The 22097-nt window shown below is 49.2% G+C and overlaps 6 protein-coding genes across 6 annotated transcripts; 3 read left to right on the forward strand and 3 right to left on the reverse strand.

The window, feature by feature from the left end:
* The first annotated feature begins 1995 nt into the window (after window positions 1-1995).
* On the forward strand, window positions 1996-9354 carry DFJ58DRAFT_808438 (uncharacterized protein). Its single transcript, XM_041391297.1, has 11 exons — window positions 1996-2309; window positions 2359-2484; window positions 2541-3239; window positions 3286-3602; window positions 3753-3933; window positions 3988-4173; window positions 4222-4701; window positions 4730-6643; window positions 6665-6718; window positions 6768-9161; window positions 9216-9354. Exons 1-11 carry the CDS (start codon window positions 2019-2021, stop codon window positions 9246-9248), a joined length of 6675 nt encoding a protein of 2224 aa, XP_041239509.1. The 5' UTR covers window positions 1996-2018; the 3' UTR covers window positions 9249-9354.
* Window positions 9355-9895: 541 nt separating this feature from the next.
* DFJ58DRAFT_74250 (uncharacterized protein) lies at window positions 9896-11758 on the reverse strand. The gene is made up of 14 exons (XM_041387204.1): window positions 11602-11758; window positions 11366-11537; window positions 11290-11299; window positions 11219-11238; window positions 11133-11165; window positions 10990-11086; window positions 10907-10938; window positions 10830-10857; window positions 10742-10774; window positions 10601-10677; window positions 10483-10546; window positions 10367-10432; window positions 10202-10312; window positions 9896-10151 (listed from the first exon to the last, which is right to left on the reverse strand). The coding sequence occupies exons 2-14, from the start codon at window positions 11399-11401 to the stop codon at window positions 10027-10029; spliced, it is 732 nt and encodes a 243-aa protein (XP_041239510.1). The 5' UTR covers window positions 11402-11537; window positions 11602-11758; the 3' UTR covers window positions 9896-10026.
* A 355-nt stretch (window positions 11759-12113) lies between these two features.
* Window positions 12114-14246, forward strand: DFJ58DRAFT_808450 (ATP2, beta subunit of the F1 sector of mitochondrial F1F0 ATP synthase). The gene is made up of 6 exons (XM_041391298.1): window positions 12114-12366; window positions 12466-13029; window positions 13084-13402; window positions 13453-13786; window positions 13835-14002; window positions 14054-14246. The coding sequence occupies exons 1-6, from the start codon at window positions 12195-12197 to the stop codon at window positions 14117-14119; spliced, it is 1623 nt and encodes a 540-aa protein (XP_041239511.1). The 5' UTR covers window positions 12114-12194; the 3' UTR covers window positions 14120-14246.
* A 280-nt stretch (window positions 14247-14526) lies between these two features.
* On the forward strand, window positions 14527-17126 carry DFJ58DRAFT_666515 (microtubule associated protein-domain-containing protein; the record flags this gene model as incomplete). The annotated part of the gene is made up of 6 exons (XM_041382565.1): window positions 14527-14892; window positions 14943-15155; window positions 15208-15407; window positions 15555-15982; window positions 16038-16285; window positions 16341-17126. The coding sequence occupies 6 exons, from the start codon at window positions 14527-14529 to the stop codon at window positions 17124-17126; spliced, it is 2241 nt and encodes a 746-aa protein (XP_041239512.1).
* Window positions 17127-17941: 815 nt separating this feature from the next.
* DFJ58DRAFT_732453 (uncharacterized protein) lies at window positions 17942-19481 on the reverse strand (the record flags this gene model as incomplete). The annotated part of the gene is made up of 15 exons (XM_041386174.1): window positions 17942-18068; window positions 18130-18155; window positions 18209-18249; window positions 18297-18407; window positions 18457-18554; window positions 18637-18650; window positions 18701-18777; window positions 18828-18860; window positions 18908-18935; window positions 18997-19025; window positions 19075-19171; window positions 19229-19261; window positions 19309-19328; window positions 19378-19387; window positions 19443-19481. 15 exons carry the CDS (start codon window positions 19479-19481, stop codon window positions 17942-17944), a joined length of 783 nt encoding a protein of 260 aa, XP_041239513.1.
* A 1001-nt stretch (window positions 19482-20482) lies between these two features.
* Window positions 20483-21109, reverse strand: DFJ58DRAFT_856704 (uncharacterized protein; the record flags this gene model as incomplete). The annotated part of the gene is made up of 1 exon (XM_041393931.1): window positions 20483-21109. One exon carries the CDS (start codon window positions 21107-21109, stop codon window positions 20564-20566), a length of 546 nt encoding a protein of 181 aa, XP_041239514.1. The 3' UTR covers window positions 20483-20563.
* Window positions 21110-22097: the final 988 nt, after the last annotated feature.

The raw sequence follows: 22097 nt of genomic DNA on the forward strand, positions 1-22097 counted from the left end.
CGGCGGCATAACCTACCGGGGCGTCTATCATATCTAGAGAATGAACGTTGGGAGGCAACGGGGTCAGCGAAAGAAGAACTTACTCAGGTTGGAACTAACGAAGATGGGCTGGGTCCTCGTCCTCGTGGTCTTTCATAGGCTTGAAGGAGCGATGTTCATACCTTGAAGTGATGCAATTTCTAGGAACCAGACGAATAACAGAGCTGAGCTTGATAGCTTCAATTTGACTGGTGTTTCGGATACAATGTTGTGAGTAGTGCTGCCGCGGTCCGGTTCCGAACCGTGGTTCGAACCTGACCAATGGTCAGGTTCGTCCATGGTTCGGTCCACGGTTTCCCATTTTGGACGGACCGAACCGAAATGAGGTTCACGGTCCGTGGTTCCTGGGACGGTTCGAACATGGGTTCGGACCTTCCCGAACCGTTCCGAACCCCGAACCTGAAGCTTCCTCGACTGTGACATATCGGCGAGGCTGGTCACTCATCTTCCCCACTCATGGGCACGACTTCTGGGATCCTCGACATCTTTAAGTTTCGATTCTGTCTGGAGACCCGCATCTTGTGCTCCCGGTTGTCCAATCAAGTTCAAGGTACCAATTAACCATCAATTAAGCTCAATAAACTGACTGATATATTACTCTGATATATTTTGTAGGATCCTCCAATGCACATGGCGGAGACTGGCTGGTAGTTCTGTCCACACATAAAAGGAGCAATCTCTACCAGGTGAGTGATATTTTCCTCTCATAATGTCTGGATCTGATGCTTGTGCCCTCAATGCTGACAGTTCTCTTAAGGATGCCAAGGATATTGTATTTTACAATGATCCTGATCTAATATAGTTTAAGTTCTTGATCCGAACTATAAGCTCGCGTATATTGAAGGTCGGTGGCATGCTCAAGATGTCGCAGCTGGCAGGGCTCACTTGGAGGCTGTGGTAAGTACTCGTCTACACTGTTTGTTCCCCCTTTGATCTCATTCTACAGTTCGATAAATATTATACACCGCCGAGTCAGGAAGCTACTGAAGATCAATCTGCTCCGCCAACGAAACCTGCACGCAAGCAGTATGGTGATGATTGGATGTGTGAGGCTATCAGGACATGTCAATCAAGGGACCATCTCACTCACAATCCTCGGCAAGAGCTCACCGCTTACCTGTCTTCGGCGCTGGAGTACACTGATAACATTGTTGTCTGGTGGGGGGGTAAGTCCATTTTTTGACTCATTTGTTCACTACTTAACCATTTCTTAGCTTCACTCGCTGCAATACCCTACACTTGCACGCATCGCACGCGACTACTTACCCATTCAAGGCAGCGCTGTTCCCTCTGAACAAGCATTCTCAAGCGGAGGAATCACTTCGACTGTGCGACGCAATGCACTTGCAACCTCCACATTCAGCGCATTCAATACAACTGTTGAAGGGAGCATACAGGAATGGGCACCTTTCTGCTGCAGTAGAGGCTGAGGGACATGCAGCTTCGTTGGATATGTAGCTACCAGTACAAGTATTTCGACTTTGTTTTTTTTTTGCTGGCTATAAGAAACATTGGGTCCGGTTCAGCGTTCGAACCGAGAAAAAAACCGAACCTGACCGCTGCGAACCGTCCACAAAGGTTCGGTCCAAGGTTCGTCGATAAAGGTAGAACCGGACCAAGGTCCGGTTCTCGGTTCTTGTCCAACTGCCTCTGAACCTGACCAAACCGGACCGCGGCAGCACTAGTTGTGAGTGATGAAAGTATTTACTATATATGGTCACTCCCAACTTGAAGTTGTCCAGGTTAATTATTCACAATTATTCGTACTGGCAGGGAACTGCAGGGAATCACTCAAACGCACTCTACTTAGGCCGGACACACCGGCACAGTGGTGCGTCTAACAGGCTTGACAACGAGGTGCTTACCTCTGCAGTCTATAGACACCGTGACTTTTGTCACGTCATGTGATGATAGAACGCGCATGTCACATAGGGTACGACGAGTCCGTCTTTACGGCGCAAGGTCTACCCACAAACTCAATGGCACGAGGAGGTCGAGGCACTTTCGGACTAACATCCAGTGGTAGAGGTCGCGGATACCGAGGCGGTACACGCGGAAACACTCATTTTCGTGGTCGTGGACGAGGTCGCGGTCGCGGCGCGTCGAATACAGCAGGTGATGGACCTTCCCCGCAGCGAGAAGACGATGGAACGCAACTCGAAGAACGTTTTGAACGGGTTCGAGAGAACGATGAGGTCGATGAGCAGCTGGGATTTGTGAGAGTGCAAGAAGGCGCGAGGAGGGAGGGGTGGTTGATCAATATGCACCCGGTGAGTGCTGCGTTTGGATTCAGCTCATTTATTCACGGACGTATTTTAGACTCTACTAAAGGATGCGGACTACCTGGGCGGAAAAGCGGCGGTAGATTTTTACTTCATTCAAGACGACGGAGGAATGTTTAAGTGTACCATGCAGTACGAACCTTATTTCTATATAGCATGCAAGGTATGTTTCCGCGGCTTGATTGAATAAAGAATGTCTATATTAACTATACATTACAGACTGGATCAGAGTCCTCTGTCGAAGAGTGGCTACAAAAGCGGTTCGAAGGCTTGCTTGTACGGATCGTGCGGGAGAAGAAAGAAGACCTGAAGCTTCCCAACCACCTCATGGGCCATCGCCGTCTTTACTTACAGCTATGCTTTCGAAATGTGAGTGACCTCCTGGCCGTGCGACGGGATGTAGCCCCACTCGCACTTGCAAATGGCGCAAAGCGAGACGCGATTGACGCGTATGCTGAAGTTGTAGCGGCAGCGAGCACGAGTGTAGAGGTCGAAGGGGAGTGGGCGGGGATCAGCAATGCGACAAGCCAAAGGGACCGAGACGCACCGTCATGCATCGTGGACATCCGCGAGTTTGACGTGCCTTACTACTTGCGAGTTGCCATTGACAACGAGATGCGAGTGGGACTGTGGTATGGAATCACGTTTACGGCCGGACACCCTTCATTTGTGCAGTTGACAGCGAGGGTCAAACGCGCGGACCCTGTAGTAATGGCCTTCGATATCGAGACCACGAAAGCGCCGCTGAAGTTCCCAGATGCGACGGTGGACCAGGTGATGATGATTTCATACATGGTGGATGGTCAGGGGTTCTTAGTAACGAACCGGGAGATCGTAAGCGACGATATCGATGATTTCGAGTACACGCCGAAGGAGGGGTACGAAGGCCCATTCATAATCTTCAACGAGAAGGATGAGGTGATTCCGTCGTTTTTTGTTTACCTTGGACTCACATTTCTCGCAGGCGGCTACTATAATGCGGTTTTTCAACCACATTCGGGATGTCAAACCTACGGTGATGGCGACTTTCAACGGCGACTTCTTCGATTTTCCGTTCCTCTGTGAACGCTCCAAGGCAAACGGGTTGGACATGTTCTTACTGACGGGGTTCGCCAAGGATAACGAGGATGAGTTCAAGTCCCGCGGATGCGTGCACATGGATTGCTTCAGGTGGGTGAAGCGGGACTCGTATTTACCACAGGGAAGCCAGGGCTTGAAAGCAGTCACGACGGCCAAACTTGGGTACAATCCAATTGAACTTGATCCAGAGTTAATGACACCGTGAGTCTGTTTTTTTATCTTCATGATGTTATTTTTAAGCTGTCTATGTGTTATATCGTTTCTGAACATTCTTCTCTGTTTTGCTCAACTTTTCTGTTGTTCCACTTTCATTGCGTTTCAATCCTGATATTGTTGACGTGTTCCTTGCAGCTATGCGATGGAGCACCCACAGATCCTTGCGCAGTACTCCGTCTCCGACGCGGTAGCGACGTACTACTTGTACATGAAATACGTGCACCCCTTCATTTTCTCACTATGTAACATCATTCCGCTCTGTCCGGACGAGGTCTTGCGAAAAGGAAGTGGCACGCTTTGTGAAACGCTCCTAATGGTATGTCCGAGGCTTCGTGACATTCAGTTATAGCTGACTTCGCACATGAACTAGGTTGAGGCGTACCGTGGGCACATAATCATGCCAAACCGCCACGAGGACGCGCATCTGAACATGTTCGAGGGCCACCTACTTGCATCAGAGACCTATGTCGGAGGTCACGTCGAGGCACTCGAAGCCGGCGTATTCCGCAGCGACATCCTTACGGACTTCAAGATTGTGCCCGCAGCCGTGCAACAAGTAAGCTTCCTGTCACAGTGCAACCCACCCCAGACTCACGTCTAACAGCTCATCGACGACCTTGATGCCGCACTCACCTTCTGCATCACCGAGGAGTCCAAATCCTCCCTGGAAGATGTCACCAACTATGACGAGGTCAAGTCGCAGATACAGTCGGCCCTCGAAGCATTACGCGATGCCCCAAAGCGCACAGACAAGCCGCTAATTTACCACTTGGATGTTGCAGCGATGTACCCGAACATCATGCTTTCAAACCGCTTGCAGCCAGATTCGATGGTTGATGAATCTGTATGCGCGGTGTGCGACTTCAACCGTCCCGGAAAAACATGCGATCGACGGCTCGAGTGGGCATGGAGGGGAGAATTCTTCCCTGCGAGGAGGGACGAGTATAACATGATTAGGCACGCACTAAATCAGGAGTCTTTCCCCCCGAAGAGGGCTGGGGGCCCGCAGAGACGGTTCCCAGACTTGACGGATGCCGAGCAGACTGCGTTGCTGCATAAACGCTTAGGTGACTACTCTCGGAAGGTGTACAAAAAGATCAAGGACACGAAAGGTGGAGACAAGAGAATCGATCGTTTGTCAGCGGGAGAACCCTTTCTATGTCGACACAGTGCGACGTTTCCGCGACCGTCGGTATGAGTACAAGGGGCTGCACAAAACCTGGAAGAAGAATTTAGACACCGTGGTCAGCGAGGGACGCTCGATCGCAGAGGTCGATGAGGCAAAGAAGATGATTGTGCTCTACGACTCCCTGCAGCTCGCGCACAAATGTATCCTTAACTCGTTCTACGGGTACGTGATGCGCAAGGGTGCACGGTGGCACTCTATGGAGATGGCAGGAATTACCTGTCTCACAGGCGCAACGATCATCCAGATGGCGCGCGCGCTCGTCGAGCAGATCGGTCGCCCGCTGGAGCTCGATACGGATGGAATTTGGTGCATGCTTCCTGGTGTCTTCCCGGAGAACTTCAAATTCAAATTAAATAATGGGAAAGCCATCGGGTTCTCGTACCCGTGTACGATGCTTAATCACCTTGTGTATGCCCGCTTCACCAACCACCAGTACCACGACTTGGATGCCTCTACCGGGGAGTACGTTGTGCACAGCGAGAACTCCATTTTCTTCGAACTAGATGGGCCGTATAAAGCTATGATTCTCCCATCGTCAAAAGAGGAGGATAAGCTGTTGAAGAAGCGGTATGCCGTCTTTAATGATGATGGGTCACTTGCGGAGCTGAAGGGGTTCGAGGTGAAGCGCCGGGGAGAGCTCCAATTGATCAAAATCTTCCAGTCACAGATCTTCGAGAAATTTCTTCTGGGAACGACGACAGAGGAATGCTATGGCGCGGTTGCGCAGGTTGCCAATCAGTGGCTCGACATCCTCTATAGCAAGGCTGACACACTGACCGACGAGGAGCTCGTCGAACTCATTGCCGAGAACCGTAGCATGTCCAAGACGTTGGCGGAGTACGGAGGACAGAAATCGACCTCTATCAGCACCGCTAAGCGACTTGCTGAGTTCCTTGGTGACCAGATGGTCAAGGACAAGGGTCTTGCCTGCAAGTTTATCATTTCTGCGAAGCCCAACGGAGCGCCAGTTACGGAGCGGGCGGTTCCTGTTGCCATATTCTCAGCAGAAGAGAGTGTCAAGCGCGCTTACTTGCGTAAATGGCTCAAAGACCACAGCCTCTGTAACTTCGATCTCAGATCCATCCTTGACTGGGAGTACTACGTGGAGCGTTTGGGATCAGTCATCCAGAAGCTTATCACCATCCCTGCCGCGATGCAGAAAGTCTCTAACCCTGTTCCTCGTATCCGCCACCCTGACTGGTTGCACCGCCGTGTTGCAGGTGCTGTGGACAAGTTCAAGCAGAATAAAGTTACCGACTTTTTCACGCGTGCTACTGCAGAGTCGCAGTTCCAAGCTCAGACACAGACTTCAATGATTGACGCAGAATTGGACATGGAGGATTTTGGACAAGATAAGACCTCGGAACGCCCGCGCATTGCTATTGTCAATCGGAGGTCCCGTAAACGGACGCCTGAGCCCGACGAAGAAGTATCAGATGAGGAAGCTCCGCTTCCTGACCCTACAATCAGCTATTCCGCGTGGATCAGGGCCATCAGACCACGCTGGAAGAAACAGCGGAATGCTCGCTGGGGAAACGCTGGTGACGCTATCGTGCCTTCCATGTTCAAAGGTGCCCGGGTTCGCACAACACAGCGATGGGACATTGTGCAAATCCGTCCCAGCAAGATTCCCGGGCGATTCACCCTATGGGTATCCGTTGATGCTCAACTGGTGCCTGTGCCACTGCGCATTCCTCGCGAATTTTACTTGCACCTGAAGACACCACCTCATGACGGCTTATTTCAACCAGAGTACTATGCCTCTGAGAAGGTCGTCCGCCACCTTCCTCGTGACATTCTCTGTTCCAATCTCTATCGGATTTCTGTCAAGGAGGACGTTTATCAGGAAATTCAAGAGCATTTCATGGACCTTATGAATGATCCGAATGTTGATGGCGTATTTGAGCGGCAGGTACATCTCATCCGCACTTCGAGCGGATAGTATACTCACATCCGTTTAGGTTCCACTAGAGATGCGTGCCCTCCTCAAACTAGGCAAGACATGTACTGTGGACGAACTCGGCATGACTCTGAACCGTGCTCAAAGCAGCGGTGTCGATTTGTCTCAACTCGACCGAGCCAGCGTCTCCCTTACTCGCAGAGTATACCTGGATGGCGGTCGCTCGGGGAAGTATATCTTCCTGTATCATGCATGTTCTAGCACATCGCATGTCCACGTGTTTGCGATGTTCATGCCCAACGGTGCCGTCAAACTTCACCTTGTTGATCCCGCTCCCCGTCGACAACAAATCCCCCGCCTCCAAGAGTTGTACAAAGACCTTTCGGCAAAGCGACAATCCAAGTATGGAAACTGTTCGCTCGACTATCCTGCCTCGTGCGATTTCAATACCACGTACCACAACAAGGATACGACAGCCCTCAAATCCATCTCCAGAGAACTCGGACTCCTGGAAAATATGTCGTACACTGTCGTGATTTCCTCTATCAAGGATCAAATTTACTTTGACACCTGGGTTCCAAAGCTTTCAAAATTCCCTGTTCTTTCAATGTCAAAAGCGAAAGCAATCCACACACTCAATGTCTTCCCCTGGCAACCTGACGTCGCCCAAAAGATGGTTCAGCGGTACCTATCACTAGGAACCTGGCTGGATCGTTCAATCGCCCTAGCGGATTATTATGACGTCCCTATAGGTCACATCGATGGTGATCAGCCACTGTTGTTGTCGGACATTAGCTTCGCTCGGCGACTGATTCAGCAGGACATTGTCCTCTGGTGGTCGCCGTCGGAACGTCCAGATCTTGGTGGAATCGAGGATGATAATAGACCAACCGAAGACGTACAGCACACAGAGTTCGCATCGCCTGGATGCTATTCCAACGTGTGTCTAGAAGTCACTGTTCGCAATTTGGCAGTGAACTCTATCCTCCACTCTGTCGCTGTCAATGAGCTTGAAGGAAGTGGCGGAGCAACCGCATTTGATTCCGTGTCCCGGACACTGGACGAGTTTTCCGGAGGCGAGGCTCAGCGCGACCTTACCCTTGGAGAATCAAACATCTCAAGTCTCACTTTCGGTATCCTCAAGTCGATGGTCAAGACATGGTTGCTTGACAAAGTCCAAGGAAATTTCGAAAGCCCGGCTACGCTAGCAATTGATCACTTCTGGCGCTGGATCAGCACAAGTGCTTCCCATCTTCATGACCCAAATATCTATCGCTTCGTTCATGGGCTCATGCGGAAAACGTTCATCCAGATGCTGGCTGAATTCAAGCGTCTCGGATCTCACGTCATCCACGCGGACTTCAGTCGGATTTTGCTAGCGACATCGAAACCTCCAGGCACCGCTCACGCATATGCCACCTACATAACCACAGCAGTGACATCACACGAACTCTTCGAACATATGTACCTGAAAACAGAGCGGTTTTACGACTTCCTTCTCTTCATGGACTCTGCGAACATGGGAGGAATCGTATGTGAAGACCCGCTGGCTGTTGACCCCCCAGAAGAGCTCACCATCGAGACTCGGTGGAATCTTCAAACATTCCTACCGCCCGCGATACAAGACGATTTCGGTGCCGTCGTCCAATTCTTCATCGTCGAGCTTTTCAAGATTCGGCAGAAGCATAATGAAGGTGCAAGAGCACCCTTCCGAGTGCTTCAAAATCTGGGTCCAGAGCCCACCCAGCCTGACCCGAGCAAAATTAACGAAGTTGAAGCGACACGGGAGTTTATCGCCAGGAAACTCACACGCAAGTTGCTTCGGTTGGTTGGCACTATTCAAGCCAAGCAAAGAGATGCATCCGTAGACGAAGAACTGAACACTCAGTTCCAGTTCCCCGTCCTCCCTGGTTCGCATCTCAACATGACAAATGCGCTTCTCGAATTCGTCAAATTTATCTGTACCGTACTTGGCCTCGCCTCTGATTACCAGGTTGAGATTGGTTTGCTCAAGCGCAACCTCCTCGACCTTGCTGGTGTGCGCGAGTTTGCGGGCGAAGCCGTTTTTCGCAACCCATGCGAGCCGCTCAAACTGTCTAATGTTCCTTGCCGGCATTGCGATACACTTCGTGACTTTGACTTCTGTCGCGATCCAGAACTCATGCCATACGGTCTTGATGGTGCTAGGCCACGCTGGATCTGCGGGGGTTGCGGAGGAGAATACGACCGCATTGCGATTGAGATGGAGTTGGTCAGACTAGTTGGATCGCTCGAAAGAGCGTTCACGCAACAAGACATGCGCTGCGGCAAGTGCAAGCAAGTCCGCTCGGACAACGTGTCGCGATATTGTCATTGTTCTGGACCATACCAGCTAGTCCTCAGCAAACCTGAATTCAAGAGAAAGTTGCGTACAATTGTGAATGTAGCAATTGTTCATAATCTCTCCAGACTTAGAGTGAGTCCCTCGCTTTATTATCCTCTGAAATGATCTTGATTTATGTTGTCTCAGGAATGTGCTCGAAGGACGCTTGAAAGTTGGTGATCTGCATGTATTCAGTTGCTTCTTGTAGCTTTAGTCGGAGTATGTAACACTATGCTATGGGTCTTTGGTCCTGTGAACTTCACTGATGAAAGTAGAGTCACCAGTTGTCGTTGTCCCTGAAACGGGCGAGTGATAAGAGGGAAGTTTTCTCCAATTATGGCGGACTTAGGTTGGCGGCTTTCACGCAGAGTCCCGGACTGGATAAGATACGGGAAGCTAGCACCTTGCGTATAATGAGTTGCAGTCTGAAAGAGAAGGAAATCTGAAGGATGAAGGATTTCACCACGACGGGCCAATAACGTGACTGAAGCGAATGCATTACATGTTTGGCTATCTGCACTATGTACAGCTCAGCTGAGTGCAAGAATACCTCGATGGCTCAGTGTAAGGAGGGAAGATAGTATGAAGGAAGGACGGCGAGATCCAGAAGAGTATAGTAATAGAACTGCATCAGAAATGTCACGTTCGTCGCTAAACGTGTTAGACCTATCATGCGATTTTACATACTTACACTAGCTCAAGTTGAACACAGTCTACTCGTACAAATCTTTGGCACCAAGATCTTCGTGCGTACTGACAAAAGTAGAACTACCAGCTGTCGTTTCACCCGCATCAGGCGTGCAACCCATGTTCGCGAGTGGGATCTTTCCATCAATCATCACAGAATCAGATTGACGGCTTTGCCGTAGATTGAATAAGATACGGGAGGCTAGCACCCCGTGTACCACGAGTTGTGGTCTGAGAGAAGTTAGCAGAAAAACCTGTGAGATGAAGGAATTCACTGACGCATCCATGATGTTAGTGTAATCGCTCTGTAGGTTGAACATTTTAGTAAGTTCTGTCCAGATGCATAAGAACTCACAGGAGCGGCTAGGGCGACAAAAATATTTGCGATGGATGCCACTGAACAACTCTCGTTAGATCTGCGTGAACTCATAAACAAGGAGACTCGCCTATAATGCAGGTCATGTATATTATTCCATCGCGATAAAGGGTGATGACGAGGCGACTTCGAGTACCTTTGTAGAAGCTGAATCTCTTGTATAACGTAAGGATCATGAGCACTACGACATCTCAGGTCAACAGGTCTGGTATTTAGTAGCATCGGCTTGAATTACCTAGCTCATAAATGATCAAAAAAATATACTGTATGGCGCTACTCTTCCCAGTTCTGAACTCGCAGCCTGTCTGGTTTCAGTAAAAGTGCTTACTCGATATCATAAAGCGCGGGTACTTGGAGGGTTAGCGAGATGGGAGCCCACGATTTTTGACACCCCAACAGCCCCTAGAATGGAAAACTGTCCAAATGGAATATTTGGGTTTGATCTGTGAACCATCAAGTCGGCACTTACCGCAGCAAGAACGAGAAGCCACACCAGCAACTTCTTGTTCTGATGCCAAAAGGCAAATGTGCGAAAAATAAGCAGGCCTGCAGAGTAGATGATAAGCATACTAGTACTGGTTCAAAACGATGAAAGCGCCATCAGGCCGACCTTCTGCAGCGATGATACTTATAAGATGTGAAGCTTAACGAATGTTTAATGTCTACGCTAGACTCGAGTCTGTATTAGCGCTGCTTACCGTATGAGACATTGCCGAAAGTTACACACTGAAGGAGCAGTCAGTGAGAGTCTAATTCAAATCACGAGTTCACGAACGCTTTTGTCCTTAGACCGGTCGGTCACCGCAGCTTCAAATTCTCATCAAGGCGTGATACATGATGCAAGGACTCGCGACTTACCATATGTGGTCATGGCGGTACCCGCCAGGGTGGCATAACGAGCGAGGGTAAACGTAATTCTCATGGCGTCCCACTTCTTTCCCCAGATCAACTGGACCTGCGAGCTAACTTAGCGTGCATCGGACTCGGACAGGGTCACAAACCTCTTGTGAAATCGTCAGGCAGTAGTCGAAGACCTGGGTTCAAAGATGAGGAGGGCATTAGGGATGACCGTAGTTCAGACACTCACCACTACTGCCATCGCTCCAACTATCTCTATCGTCAGACAGACAATGTGAGTGCTAGTAGTGAAGTGCGTACCTGTGAAATACTATGAATGTGCAAAGGCATTGAAACATGAGCAATTGTACTACGGGCTGGAAAGCGATGGATTCACCTGCGCCGTCTGATAACCTATACTCACAGCTGACATGGTGAAGATGATGATTTCCTGATGTGCTAACCTTCACCTGTACGCTATTTAATACGGCCAGTCACAGCCCGAATCCATAAGCCCGATCATAGAAGTTGGACGGGTGCATCATAACTTGATACTGTTTCGAGGTTCGCTGATGCGCAATGTATGTTTCAGTAGTTGTCCAATGCTTACGCTATAGGCTACATAGCACGCACGACTCTTGACTTCCACATTCCACCCTTTACACAACAGCAATTACCATGGCATAATAGAGAGTACACAACCAAAGACAATGCAAACTTGTTACGCATCTTTTGCCTGAAGGCGATTCATGATGATGGATACGTGTGAGTACTGTCGCAGGGATATCGATATGTTATTTGACTTGCTGTGGGCTGGTGCCTCACGAGTCACGCGTGCATCAAGATATCGATGACGCAACAAACGTTCGGCGTGAAGATGCGGTATGCCCGCGTCATGATCAGCATCACTGCGATAAATTTAGCTAGCTCGTACAATCATGAGTCGTCAAAAAAGTGATCAACATCAATCCCCCCCAAATTTCACCCCCATCCCCCCGCAACGCAAGTGGCGACGCTCAGCCGCAACTTGAAGCTCGCCTTGTATGCGTATGTGTAAATATGAGGACGCCATATGTATCGACAGTCAGAAGGCTACAAAGTAAGTGATAGCGGAGCTTTGAACGGAATTTGAATTTCGCACGTGTGCGAATAAGTGTGTTGGGTAAGTGTTTCTTGCAACCTTACATCCGTCGTCGTTGTCGTCTTCGACGTCGTTCACCACAAGAATGCTTACCACCCGCGGCGTTACCCGCCTCTCACGGAGAGCGGCCAACAGTGCAAAGAACGCCAGCCGGTTCATTAACACCGCTGCTTATTCTTTGTCCCGTGTCGCCGTTCCTTCCTCCTCCCAAAAACAAAACGCAGCCGTTCGTCCTTCGTGTGTATCGGCGCAACCTGGTTAGTTCTCAGTCTGGGATTGTTGTCTCTACCACTTACTCACTTTTTCTGCCTTTTTTTCGCGTCATTCTGTTTGAATCGGATGAACTCGGGTTATAGCGCGGACATATGCAACGGAAGCGAAGGGAGCTGCTGGGACTGTGAAAACTGTCATTGGTGCCGTCGTCGACGTTCAGTTCGAGTCAGATGCTCTTCCACCTATTCTCAACGCACTGGAGGTCCAGGACTTCCACGGTGGCCGTCTTGTCCTCGAGGTCGCATCACATCTTGGTGAGAACTCCGTCCGTACCATTGCTATGGACGGTACCGAGGGTCTCGTCCGTGGCCAAAGGGTAGTTGACACCGGTGCTCCCATTCAAATCCCTGTTGGTACCGCAACTCTCGGCCGCATCATGAACGTCATCGGTGAACCAATCGACGAGCGTGGTCCTATAAAGGGTGTCAAGCTCTCGCCAATTCACGCCGACCCTCCTCCATTTGTTGATCAATCGACCACTGCCGAGGTGTTGGAGACCGGTATCAAGGTCGTTGACCTTCTTGCTCCTTACGCCCGTGGTGGAAAAATTGGTCTTTTCGGTGGTGCCGGTGTCGGCAAGACTGTGTTGATTCAGGAGCTTATCAACAATGTTGCAAAAGCCCACGGTGGTTTCTCCATTTTCTGCGGTTGGTTAAACTCGATTTTTGTCCCATCAGGTCCTTATTTTTTTTATTTGATAGGTGTTGGTGAACGTACTCGCGAGGGTAACGATTTGTACCACGAAATGATTGAAACTGGTGTCATCAACCTAGAGGGTGATTCCAAGGTAGCTCTCGTCTTCGGTCAAATGAACGAGCCCCCTGGTGCACGTGCTCGTGTTGCTCTTACTGGCCTCACTATCGCCGAGTACTTCCGTGACGAGGAAGGCCAGGATGTGCTGCTCTTCATCGACAACATTTTCCGCTTCACCCAGGCTGGTTCCGAGGTGTCCGCTCTGCTCGGTCGTATCCCCTCCGCCGTCGGTTACCAACCTACACTCTCAACTGACATGGGTGGCATGTATGTACATTGCTGTGCTCGCTGTAGTATTGATTTGACCTTCGATATAGGCAAGAGCGTATTACCACCACTAAGAAGGGTTCAATTACTTCCGTGCAAGCAGTCTACGTGCCCGCTGACGATTTGACTGATCCCGCTCCTGCCACCACCTTCGCTCACTTGGACGCTACCACTGTGCTGTCGCGTGGTATTGCTGAGCTTGGTATCTACCCCGCTGTCGACCCCCTTGACTCCAAGTCGCGTATGCTTGACCCCCGTATTGTTGGTCAAGAGCATTACGAGGTTGCCACCGCTGTCCAGAAGATTCTTCAGGACTACAAGTCTCTACAGGATATCATTGCCATTCTGGGTATGGATGAGTTGTCAGAAGAGGACAAATTAACGGTCAGTGGCACACAGATGGAATTAATGCTGAATGCTGACGGAGACTAGGTCGAGCGTGCTCGTAAGATCCAGCGTTTCATGTCACAACCCTTCCAGGTCGCACAGGTCTTCACGGGTTACGAAGGCAAGCTCGTGCCTTTGAAGGACACCATCCGCTCTTTCAAGGAGATCCTTGCTGGTACACACGATAACTTGCCTGAGTCTGCATTCTACATGGTACGCACACATGTATCAATTTGATGTGGTCTTTGCTGACGTGTTGAACAGGCCGGTACGATCGAGGACGTCAAGTCCAAGGCTGAGCAGCTCGCCAAGGAGATAGGTGGCAACTAGACAGGACATATTGTACTCGCTCTACTTACACATCCATTACTACTATCCAGGTAGAATAGAGCTGATACGTAGATTAAAGATATTATTATATCTGCATCGTGCTTCTGGCAAGATGTGATGGTGTGGAGTGCCTTTGTCTCGGGTTTGTACCGAGCGCCTAAGTGTACTAGGACCGAAGAGTGTACACCCAACTCGGTGGTGAATAAACACAGATGCTTAAATTATTAGAACCTGTGGCTTTTGACCTGAAAGCTCACGCGCATTTTTAAGATTAGATCCACCCCCCACACGCTTCGGCGCGTAGTGTGGACGCGTGAAGTCACTGGCACGTGACCCGGACACGGTTTGGTTTGAAATGGTCACCAACGCCAATTTTGGTGGATGCCACATCTCTCATCGCGCCAAACATGTCCTCCTCATCATTAACGCTGAGCACGCTATTATCAACACTACACACACACCTCAATGCACAAACCCAACTTCTGCCGACACTCCATGTTCAACTCGGCCTACCACAAACCGCCCTGGAAGACGAACTGCAAACATTACAGCATACCCTGACCAAAGCCGTCGAGTCTCAGATAGAGGTGCGGAGGAAACAAGTGGATGATTGGATAGTGAAATGCGAAGGGGTGGAGTCTGGTTGTGCTCGGTACTCGAGAGCGCTTGGCACGCATGCTAAAGTTGCTGGATCGCTCAGCGATCTAAAAGCCGAGAAGGTTTTGCCAAGGAGATATGAAAGCGCCACTGTATACCAGGAGAAACTAAGACAGGTCAGTTGGATCTTTTGTATGTGTGATCTACTGAGATGACAGTCTCTTAGATCTATCATACGAAACTCGAGCAGCTCACGACGTTGACCAATCGCCTGAACGCCCTCGCACGGACGCTGGGCTCCCATTTCTTTCAACAAGATATCTTAACTCCAGCGGTCGCTTCTGCTGAGGAACTAGACAACCCTACAGCACTACGAGATGTTGTACCTGAACGATTCTCCAAACTTGAAAAGGAGCTTGTACGAGGAAAAGGCGAAGTGGTGAGCCAGTCTTTCCTTGTTTATCTCTACATCGCTGATCGCAAGTTTACAGTTGAAGCGACTAAATCAACTGGGTGAAGTCTTCACCCAGATCGACTGGCTTTACTCAGAACTAGGTATCGATCCTCCCCCACCCACTGTCCCAACACCGGTTGCCACCTCATCCTCAACACTCGCTGTGCCGAGATATTCTCTGCCACGATCTTCATCCGCCGGTAGCACGCGTCTCAATTCAAGTGCAGACCCATTTGCGTCTTCAACTATTGGACCATTGACTCCCACTCCTTCATCAATCGGGAAATCCGACAACCACATGCTTTGCCCATCGTCCTCTCCCCCACAGCCCTCTATAGCTCTTCCAGAAGTCCCCGAGTTCCCCAACGAACGTGAATACCTCAGGTCCCTCGGACGCTTCATCGAACTACTCGACTCATCACCGCAAGACTCATCACCTGGACCAATCTTAAATTCATGTGGTATCGAACCGACGCAGGGGATCTTGGCTTGGGCTGATAGACTGCACGCCGAACTAAACGAACTCAAGAGGCGCCGCGAAGTGCACATCCAAGCCATGTATGACCAGCTGGAGGCGCTTTGGCGACGCATGGGTGTGGGCGAGGAGGCTATGGATGGTTTTGTAGAGGCGAATCGCGGGACGACGCCTTCTGTGGTTCAAGCATATGAAGAAGAACTGGAGCGCATGATTGACTTGAAGCGCGAGAGAATGGGCGAGTTTATCGCTAATGCTCGCACAGAAATTGAGAGCCTGTGGGAGGAGCTCATGGTAGGAGAAGATGAGCGGAATGATTTTGCGGCGTTTGCTGACGGTGAGTTTGTTTTTGTCACCCTCTTCGTGGAGTTTTGACTGAGCGGATGTCATAGATGAACATACAGAAGATTTGCTGAGCCAGCATGAGCATGAGATCGCCCGCCTGAAAGCGGAAGTGCGGCTCAAGATGCCACTGCTGACATCGATCAAGAAGTATATGGAGATTTGTGAGGAACAAAAGGAGCTAGAGCGTGTAGCCAGCGATCAGACGCGCCTTCTAGGAAGGGGTGGGGGACGAGATCCCGGCAGACTGCTCCGGGAAGAGAAGATGCGAAAGAGAGTTGGGAAAGAGAAGCCCAAGGTTTGTCGATTACTGTTCATACTCTTGACCTTCCGTCTAATTGTCTTCCGAACAGCTTGAACAACAATTACTGTCATCGCTGCCTACATGGGAGCAAACGCACGGACGAGCTTTCCTCGTGCATGGCGAAAGCATGCTCCAGCTGTTGATGGAGAATGCATCGGCAAACGAACAGGAGAACCGCAAAAGAACGCCGACTTCTCAATATTCTGCGCAGGCGCTCAACAGGGGGGCTTCGCAAAGTCTGAAGCCCGCCGCAGCCGCCAACAGTGGGGCAAATGTTGCTCCCAAAGGAGGATATGTCCCTGGCAAATCCAACGCATCTCATCATGGCGTGGTAACACCCGCCGTTCGGCCAGGATCGTCGTCTTCGAATACCCACGGAACTAATAAACGACAGAAACTCATCGATGGCACGCATCATACTGTAGCACGTCCAGGATCTCCCACAAGAGGCCGGACACCCAGTGGCAATTCAGCTCTCCCTCGACCAATCACGCAAAACGCACCGCCTATGTCTTCCAATTCGAAGAACTTGCAAGGGTACGCTGCACTGGGATGGGGCCGCAATCCTTCGACGATGCCACGATCAACATCGCATACGAGCGTAACACATCTTAGCTCAAGCGTGAGCTCGCACTATCTTTCAAGTACACGATCGTACAACTCTGCATCGATGGCGTCCAGTCATTCTAGGGAGTCAGCAGCTAAGAAGACGACGGGTCGCATTCGCAAGGAGAGCTTCAAACCACGGCCGAGTATCGATGGTGGCAGTGGGGGCGCTGCGGGATGGAAGAGCGGGTTTCGGGGGATGAGCGTTGCAGAGGAGGACGGATGCTGAGTATGACTTCCTGCATTCATTTTTTTCTCTTTTTATTTTTTTTCTGATGAGATTTCGACGACCACTTTCGTTTATCGTTGAAGCGCGACGAGCTTGACGGTCTAAACTTACGTTATTTGTGTAGTTATGAACTATGTATGCCCTGTTGTACTCTATCCCCCCCAACGGAGCCTTTGTTGGGCGATTTCGCTTCGTCCTCGTTATGAATACTGACTCGGGGCAAGCGGTGGATATGTGTAATACTGATCGGTTTAAAATATCCGATGAAGGGAACTGAACCGCGTCCTCGTTGGCAGTTGCGGACGAGGACACAACGAATATTGGTCGACTCTGGCACATCTTCATTGATAAAATGCATCCTACATTTGTTCTGCACGGGGAAAATGTCCCCCTTCTCATGTCCTAGGCTATTCGCAGCCGTAAGCAATATAAAACTAGCTTCGCACCAACTCGACTTCATCACAGATCGTAACAACCCTCGCCGGCTTCTCCGCCAGGCCAGTAACTCAGTTACTGGTGGCACGCTCTACGTATAATATATATGGATGTCTGACATGAGAGACCCTAAATCAGGATACTTATTTTTCAAAAGGACTTGTGCATCGATGTGTTTGTCAGCACAGAGAATGCATACACTGGGTTGAGTAGCTCACCACTTAAATACGAAGGACGCGGAAAATACAAGCTGAAAGGGTCGAGCATAGTCAGCAAGCTCAAATAACAAGCGCTATTTGCGTGACTCACAGAACTATCAGCAGGGCTAAGCTTCATCTGGCTGGCCAGCTGTCACACTTCCTCCAGGCCGCGCTTGGAATTCATGTGGACGGGAAAACAGTTCCATTGAAGTCGTCGATCGGTAGGTGAGCAAGAGCAGTTGTTCCTTGCTTACTTGAAGATTGAATAGTATTCGAGAAGCAAGAACACTGCGCAACAATCTGGGGTCTAAAATGAGGATGTGAGCTTTCGGTAACAAATATCTAGTGATATGCTTGACCAGACTAACGTGTTTAGTATCTCGCTGTACGAGAGCTAGGGGGTCAACTCAGTTCTTCGAGGTCGACCAAAACAAAGAAAGAACTCACAGGCAACACAGTGATAACGATCACATTGACTGTAGATATCACTGCAGAGATGTCAGCACGAAATCAATAGTAATAATGGCGTTAATACTCATGATGCAGAACATGTAGAGTAGTCCATCACGATAAAAACTCTTCACTAGCGCACCATTAGAACCCAGATAGTGTCGATATCTCAAAAATCCGGTGGCGGACATTAGAACTGGAAGTGAATTATCAAGTAAGGAACTTTGAATCAACAGTCGCCTCACCTATCTCAAAGAACATCAGGAGGCCATACGGGAGGGCACTACTAAGTCTAAGGGACCCCTCAAATGCGCAAGGCGGGGTGACTGAAAGGAGATGAATACTAAGACTAATGAATCAGCCTTGAGACCTCGCCTGAGCCTGGGACATTCAAATTGATGGGAGCAGCACTCAGAATCACAGACGTCACCAAGACGGCCTGCGTCATATGGGTTAGTGGCGCACAGGGAAATAGATATATCACTGTACCAAACTAAAGGAGACAAGAATGATAAGATAAGCCTTTTTGTTGCCAGAGAAGGCGTAGACCCTAGCAATCAACAAAACTGTCGTGCGAGTGTAAATGCATCCTGCAATGTGGTATGCCAAAGCCAACCTTCCGAGGCAATGATGCCCAAGAAATGTATTCCTGCGAAATGTCATTGTCAAGTCATGTCATGAGCTATGTGGACGAACCATTTACAGCATCGTTAAAAGGTATACACTATATGTTGTTGTGAGTTGCAACTGGCGCTGGCGGCTGCACAGATCAAAGGCGTACTCACATCTTGCGTGCCCCATATCTTGATAGCGGCTGGTTAGAAATCAGCCTTTGTGTGATAGCGCGTACCTGCATATCTTACAGTACGATGTCATAAGCGCACCAGCAAAAGGTACATATCGTGAAGTCGTGAAGGCGGTCCGAATGATTCCCCACTTCCGTCCCCAGGTCCATTGGACCTACAAGAAATATCAGCACCGAAGGTATGGAAGGTATGGGTGGCTGATTAGTCTGACTTCAGAGTGTAAAGTGACGAAGTAGTCATAAATCTGGTCATACATCAGGGCCATAGTGAGACTGAAGAGACACGACTTACTAGGATTGCTGATGCAGCGACTTTGGAGACTCGTGAATAACGATAAGATTGTTACCAGCACGACCTTACCGTTAGTGTACTTTAATAATTGGAAACATTAGAGAAAGGCTGGACAAAAAGCACGATTGGATTACCTTGGCTAACTGCAAACCGAAGGTGTCCGGGGCTGACATTTTCGAGTGACACAGTGGGTAAGAGGAAGTCTGCAGCGAGCAGTTGTGAATAAGTATTGACCATCAACGGCAAGTACCGAGGACTGTGAGTGTGCAATAACCTAGAGCGCTCAGATTTGGACAGTGCACCGGTGAGGCATAGTAGGCTTGATGATCATGATATCATGATACATGGATTACAATGGTCACACTGCGCGATCGGAGCACAGGATTTATGATGGGTTCGACATGAAGAAGGTGATTCAAATACACCATTGACATGACAAGTACGTACTAGTATCCCATAGCCAGTGGCCATCATTTCGTGGATCAGCGTGGAAACGTGATGGTAAGTTACGAGAATCCCTGCGAGAAAGCGTGGCTCACGAAATGGAGGACACTCACGAATAGACCTGCGAGTAGCTAGTTTTATCGAGACGAGTGATAAAAGTGAAAACTTGAAGGTGCTCAGGGTCGAATCTCGATTATGTAAGTAGAATTTTATCTGACGGCTCACATATGAATTTCACTAAGTTGGCCCAAGTGAGGTGAACGGCGCTTCTACCAAGAGGTGTGCAAAACTAGAATATCGGATATACACCCGGAGAAACTTCAGAGCCCCCCCCCCCCTACTGTCACGGCGTGACGATCACCGCAATTATACCATATTAGGTAGCTTAGTCACGCACTCTCAATGCAAACAAAGTCCTAGTATTGACGCGAGGGAGGAGCAAATGAGCGCGAGTAAGCTACAAATACATGAACGGGCACTTCGGAAAACACGTAGCCAAGCAAACCCAAGTGTCGATAGTGAATGGTAGGCCATCCTGGCCATCATGGTAACGTTCCCATGGAAAGAGCATGACCAAAGGACGCATATCCTCTGGCCAGATGATTGGGACTCCTGCACAAAGGTTATAATCAAGGGAGGGCCCGGGAGGCGGTTGACTGTAAGCGAGCAACATTTATATTACATGTATAGAATTTAAAATGAAACGCACCTGTTTTGATGTGAGAATGCCACGAGTGAACGAGGGGTTGGCTCATCAGACACGTTCCGAACATGCTGCTTTTGTTTATTAGTCACGGTCTGGGCGCACTTCTTACTGCCGCGGTGGTTCCTCAATGGTATAAATTTGGCCTTCGATCCAGAGTGCAATGGAGGAGTGAGTACTCGTTTGGCACCATTCATCACAATCTGGGCAAAGTATGGCCCATCTCTGCTGAGGGCCGACCTGGACTTTGAGTTTTCCTGCCTTGAATAATCGATAGAGTGAGTCTGCAGTATTTAATTTAAGTTCGAGCGCTTCGTCGATATTGGTGAAGTCCGTTTCGATAATAGGAGGCTGCCAGTTGAGCGGATCACGATCCTCGTTATCAGACGTATTGACCGAGTAACCAGAATCATAGTCAGGAGAATAAGGTGCATAGTAGCATGTATCGGATTCTGGTTCTGGTTCTGCATGTGATGGTATTTCGAAGTCTATGAGAGGGCTTTGCGAGTGTCCGGATGAATGCTGGGTATCGAAAAACTGTGAAGGATGATTGGATCTCGGTTCCGTAGTTTGATATGAATAATGGTCATTATGCGGCGTGCTGTCATGATGCTGTTGGATGCTGTTATACAGATTGTGCTGGTTTGAATACATAATGAATAAGTCTATAGTTTTAAGAGAGTACAAGTGGTGGTGCGATGCGACAGGGATACATATGAGACGCGACGCGTATATTGATATCGACGCGTTAATTATATAAATCACGTGGCTAGTTTTTTTGCTTCAAAATCACTCGGTAGTAGGGCAGCGTCATCCCACAAGCGAGTTTTATTAAACTGTCTATCTAAATGTATTCTAGACGAGAAAAAAACCCCTCTTCCAGTATCGAGTTAACGATTTTATGCAACTCGGAAGTCACCATCGAGAACCTCAGATACAGTGCTCTCGAAACTTCGTGTGGCTATGTTTTAAGGTTTTAAGCTTATGTAAAGTTGAGCCCTATGTTCGGGATTTTGCGAACGCACACCTCTTGGCTTCTACAGTGCTGTATTATTATTATTATTATTATTATTATTATTATTATTATATATAACAAAATGACTAGCATCACGTGAACTCGATACAACTCAAGTTATGACTAATCAACTTGAGCTTGAATCAACTCGCTTTGACAGCTTTGGGAAGCGCCGAACTCACACGCGCAGAATGACTCGGTCTGGGTGAGTCTTCAGCGCTCTCAAACCCATGATGCGCTGCGCTCACGACTGCTAACATCAGACACGATGCTTCTGCAGCATCGAGTCAGCTTCATTCAGGTTCTGATCCTAGCAACACTCAGGTAAGTCACGTACTTTCAGTGTTATCTCCTGGTTCTCACTGGTTCTAGCATGTGCCTATTTTGAATTCTGCCAAAAGATGCGCAGAATCACCGCCGTCACACTCCTTTAACAAGGTACGATTTGCGACTTTCCTTGCAATTACTCAATGATTAACTTACCCAGGATATATCTCAAACCCACGACCCTCCAATTTTTGAATTCGAACGTCGATCTGCAGGTCAGCGCCGCCGCCGTGAGCGTGAACGCCTTGAACGCGAGGCTCGAGATGACACAGAAAATTCTCATGGTCGCATCTCACAGAC

The sequence above is a fragment of the Suillus subalutaceus genome (assembly GCF_016647625.1).
Source record: "Suillus subalutaceus strain FC151 chromosome Unknown DFJ58scaffold_125, whole genome shotgun sequence".
NCBI classification, from domain to species: domain Eukaryota; kingdom Fungi; phylum Basidiomycota; class Agaricomycetes; order Boletales; family Suillaceae; genus Suillus; species Suillus subalutaceus.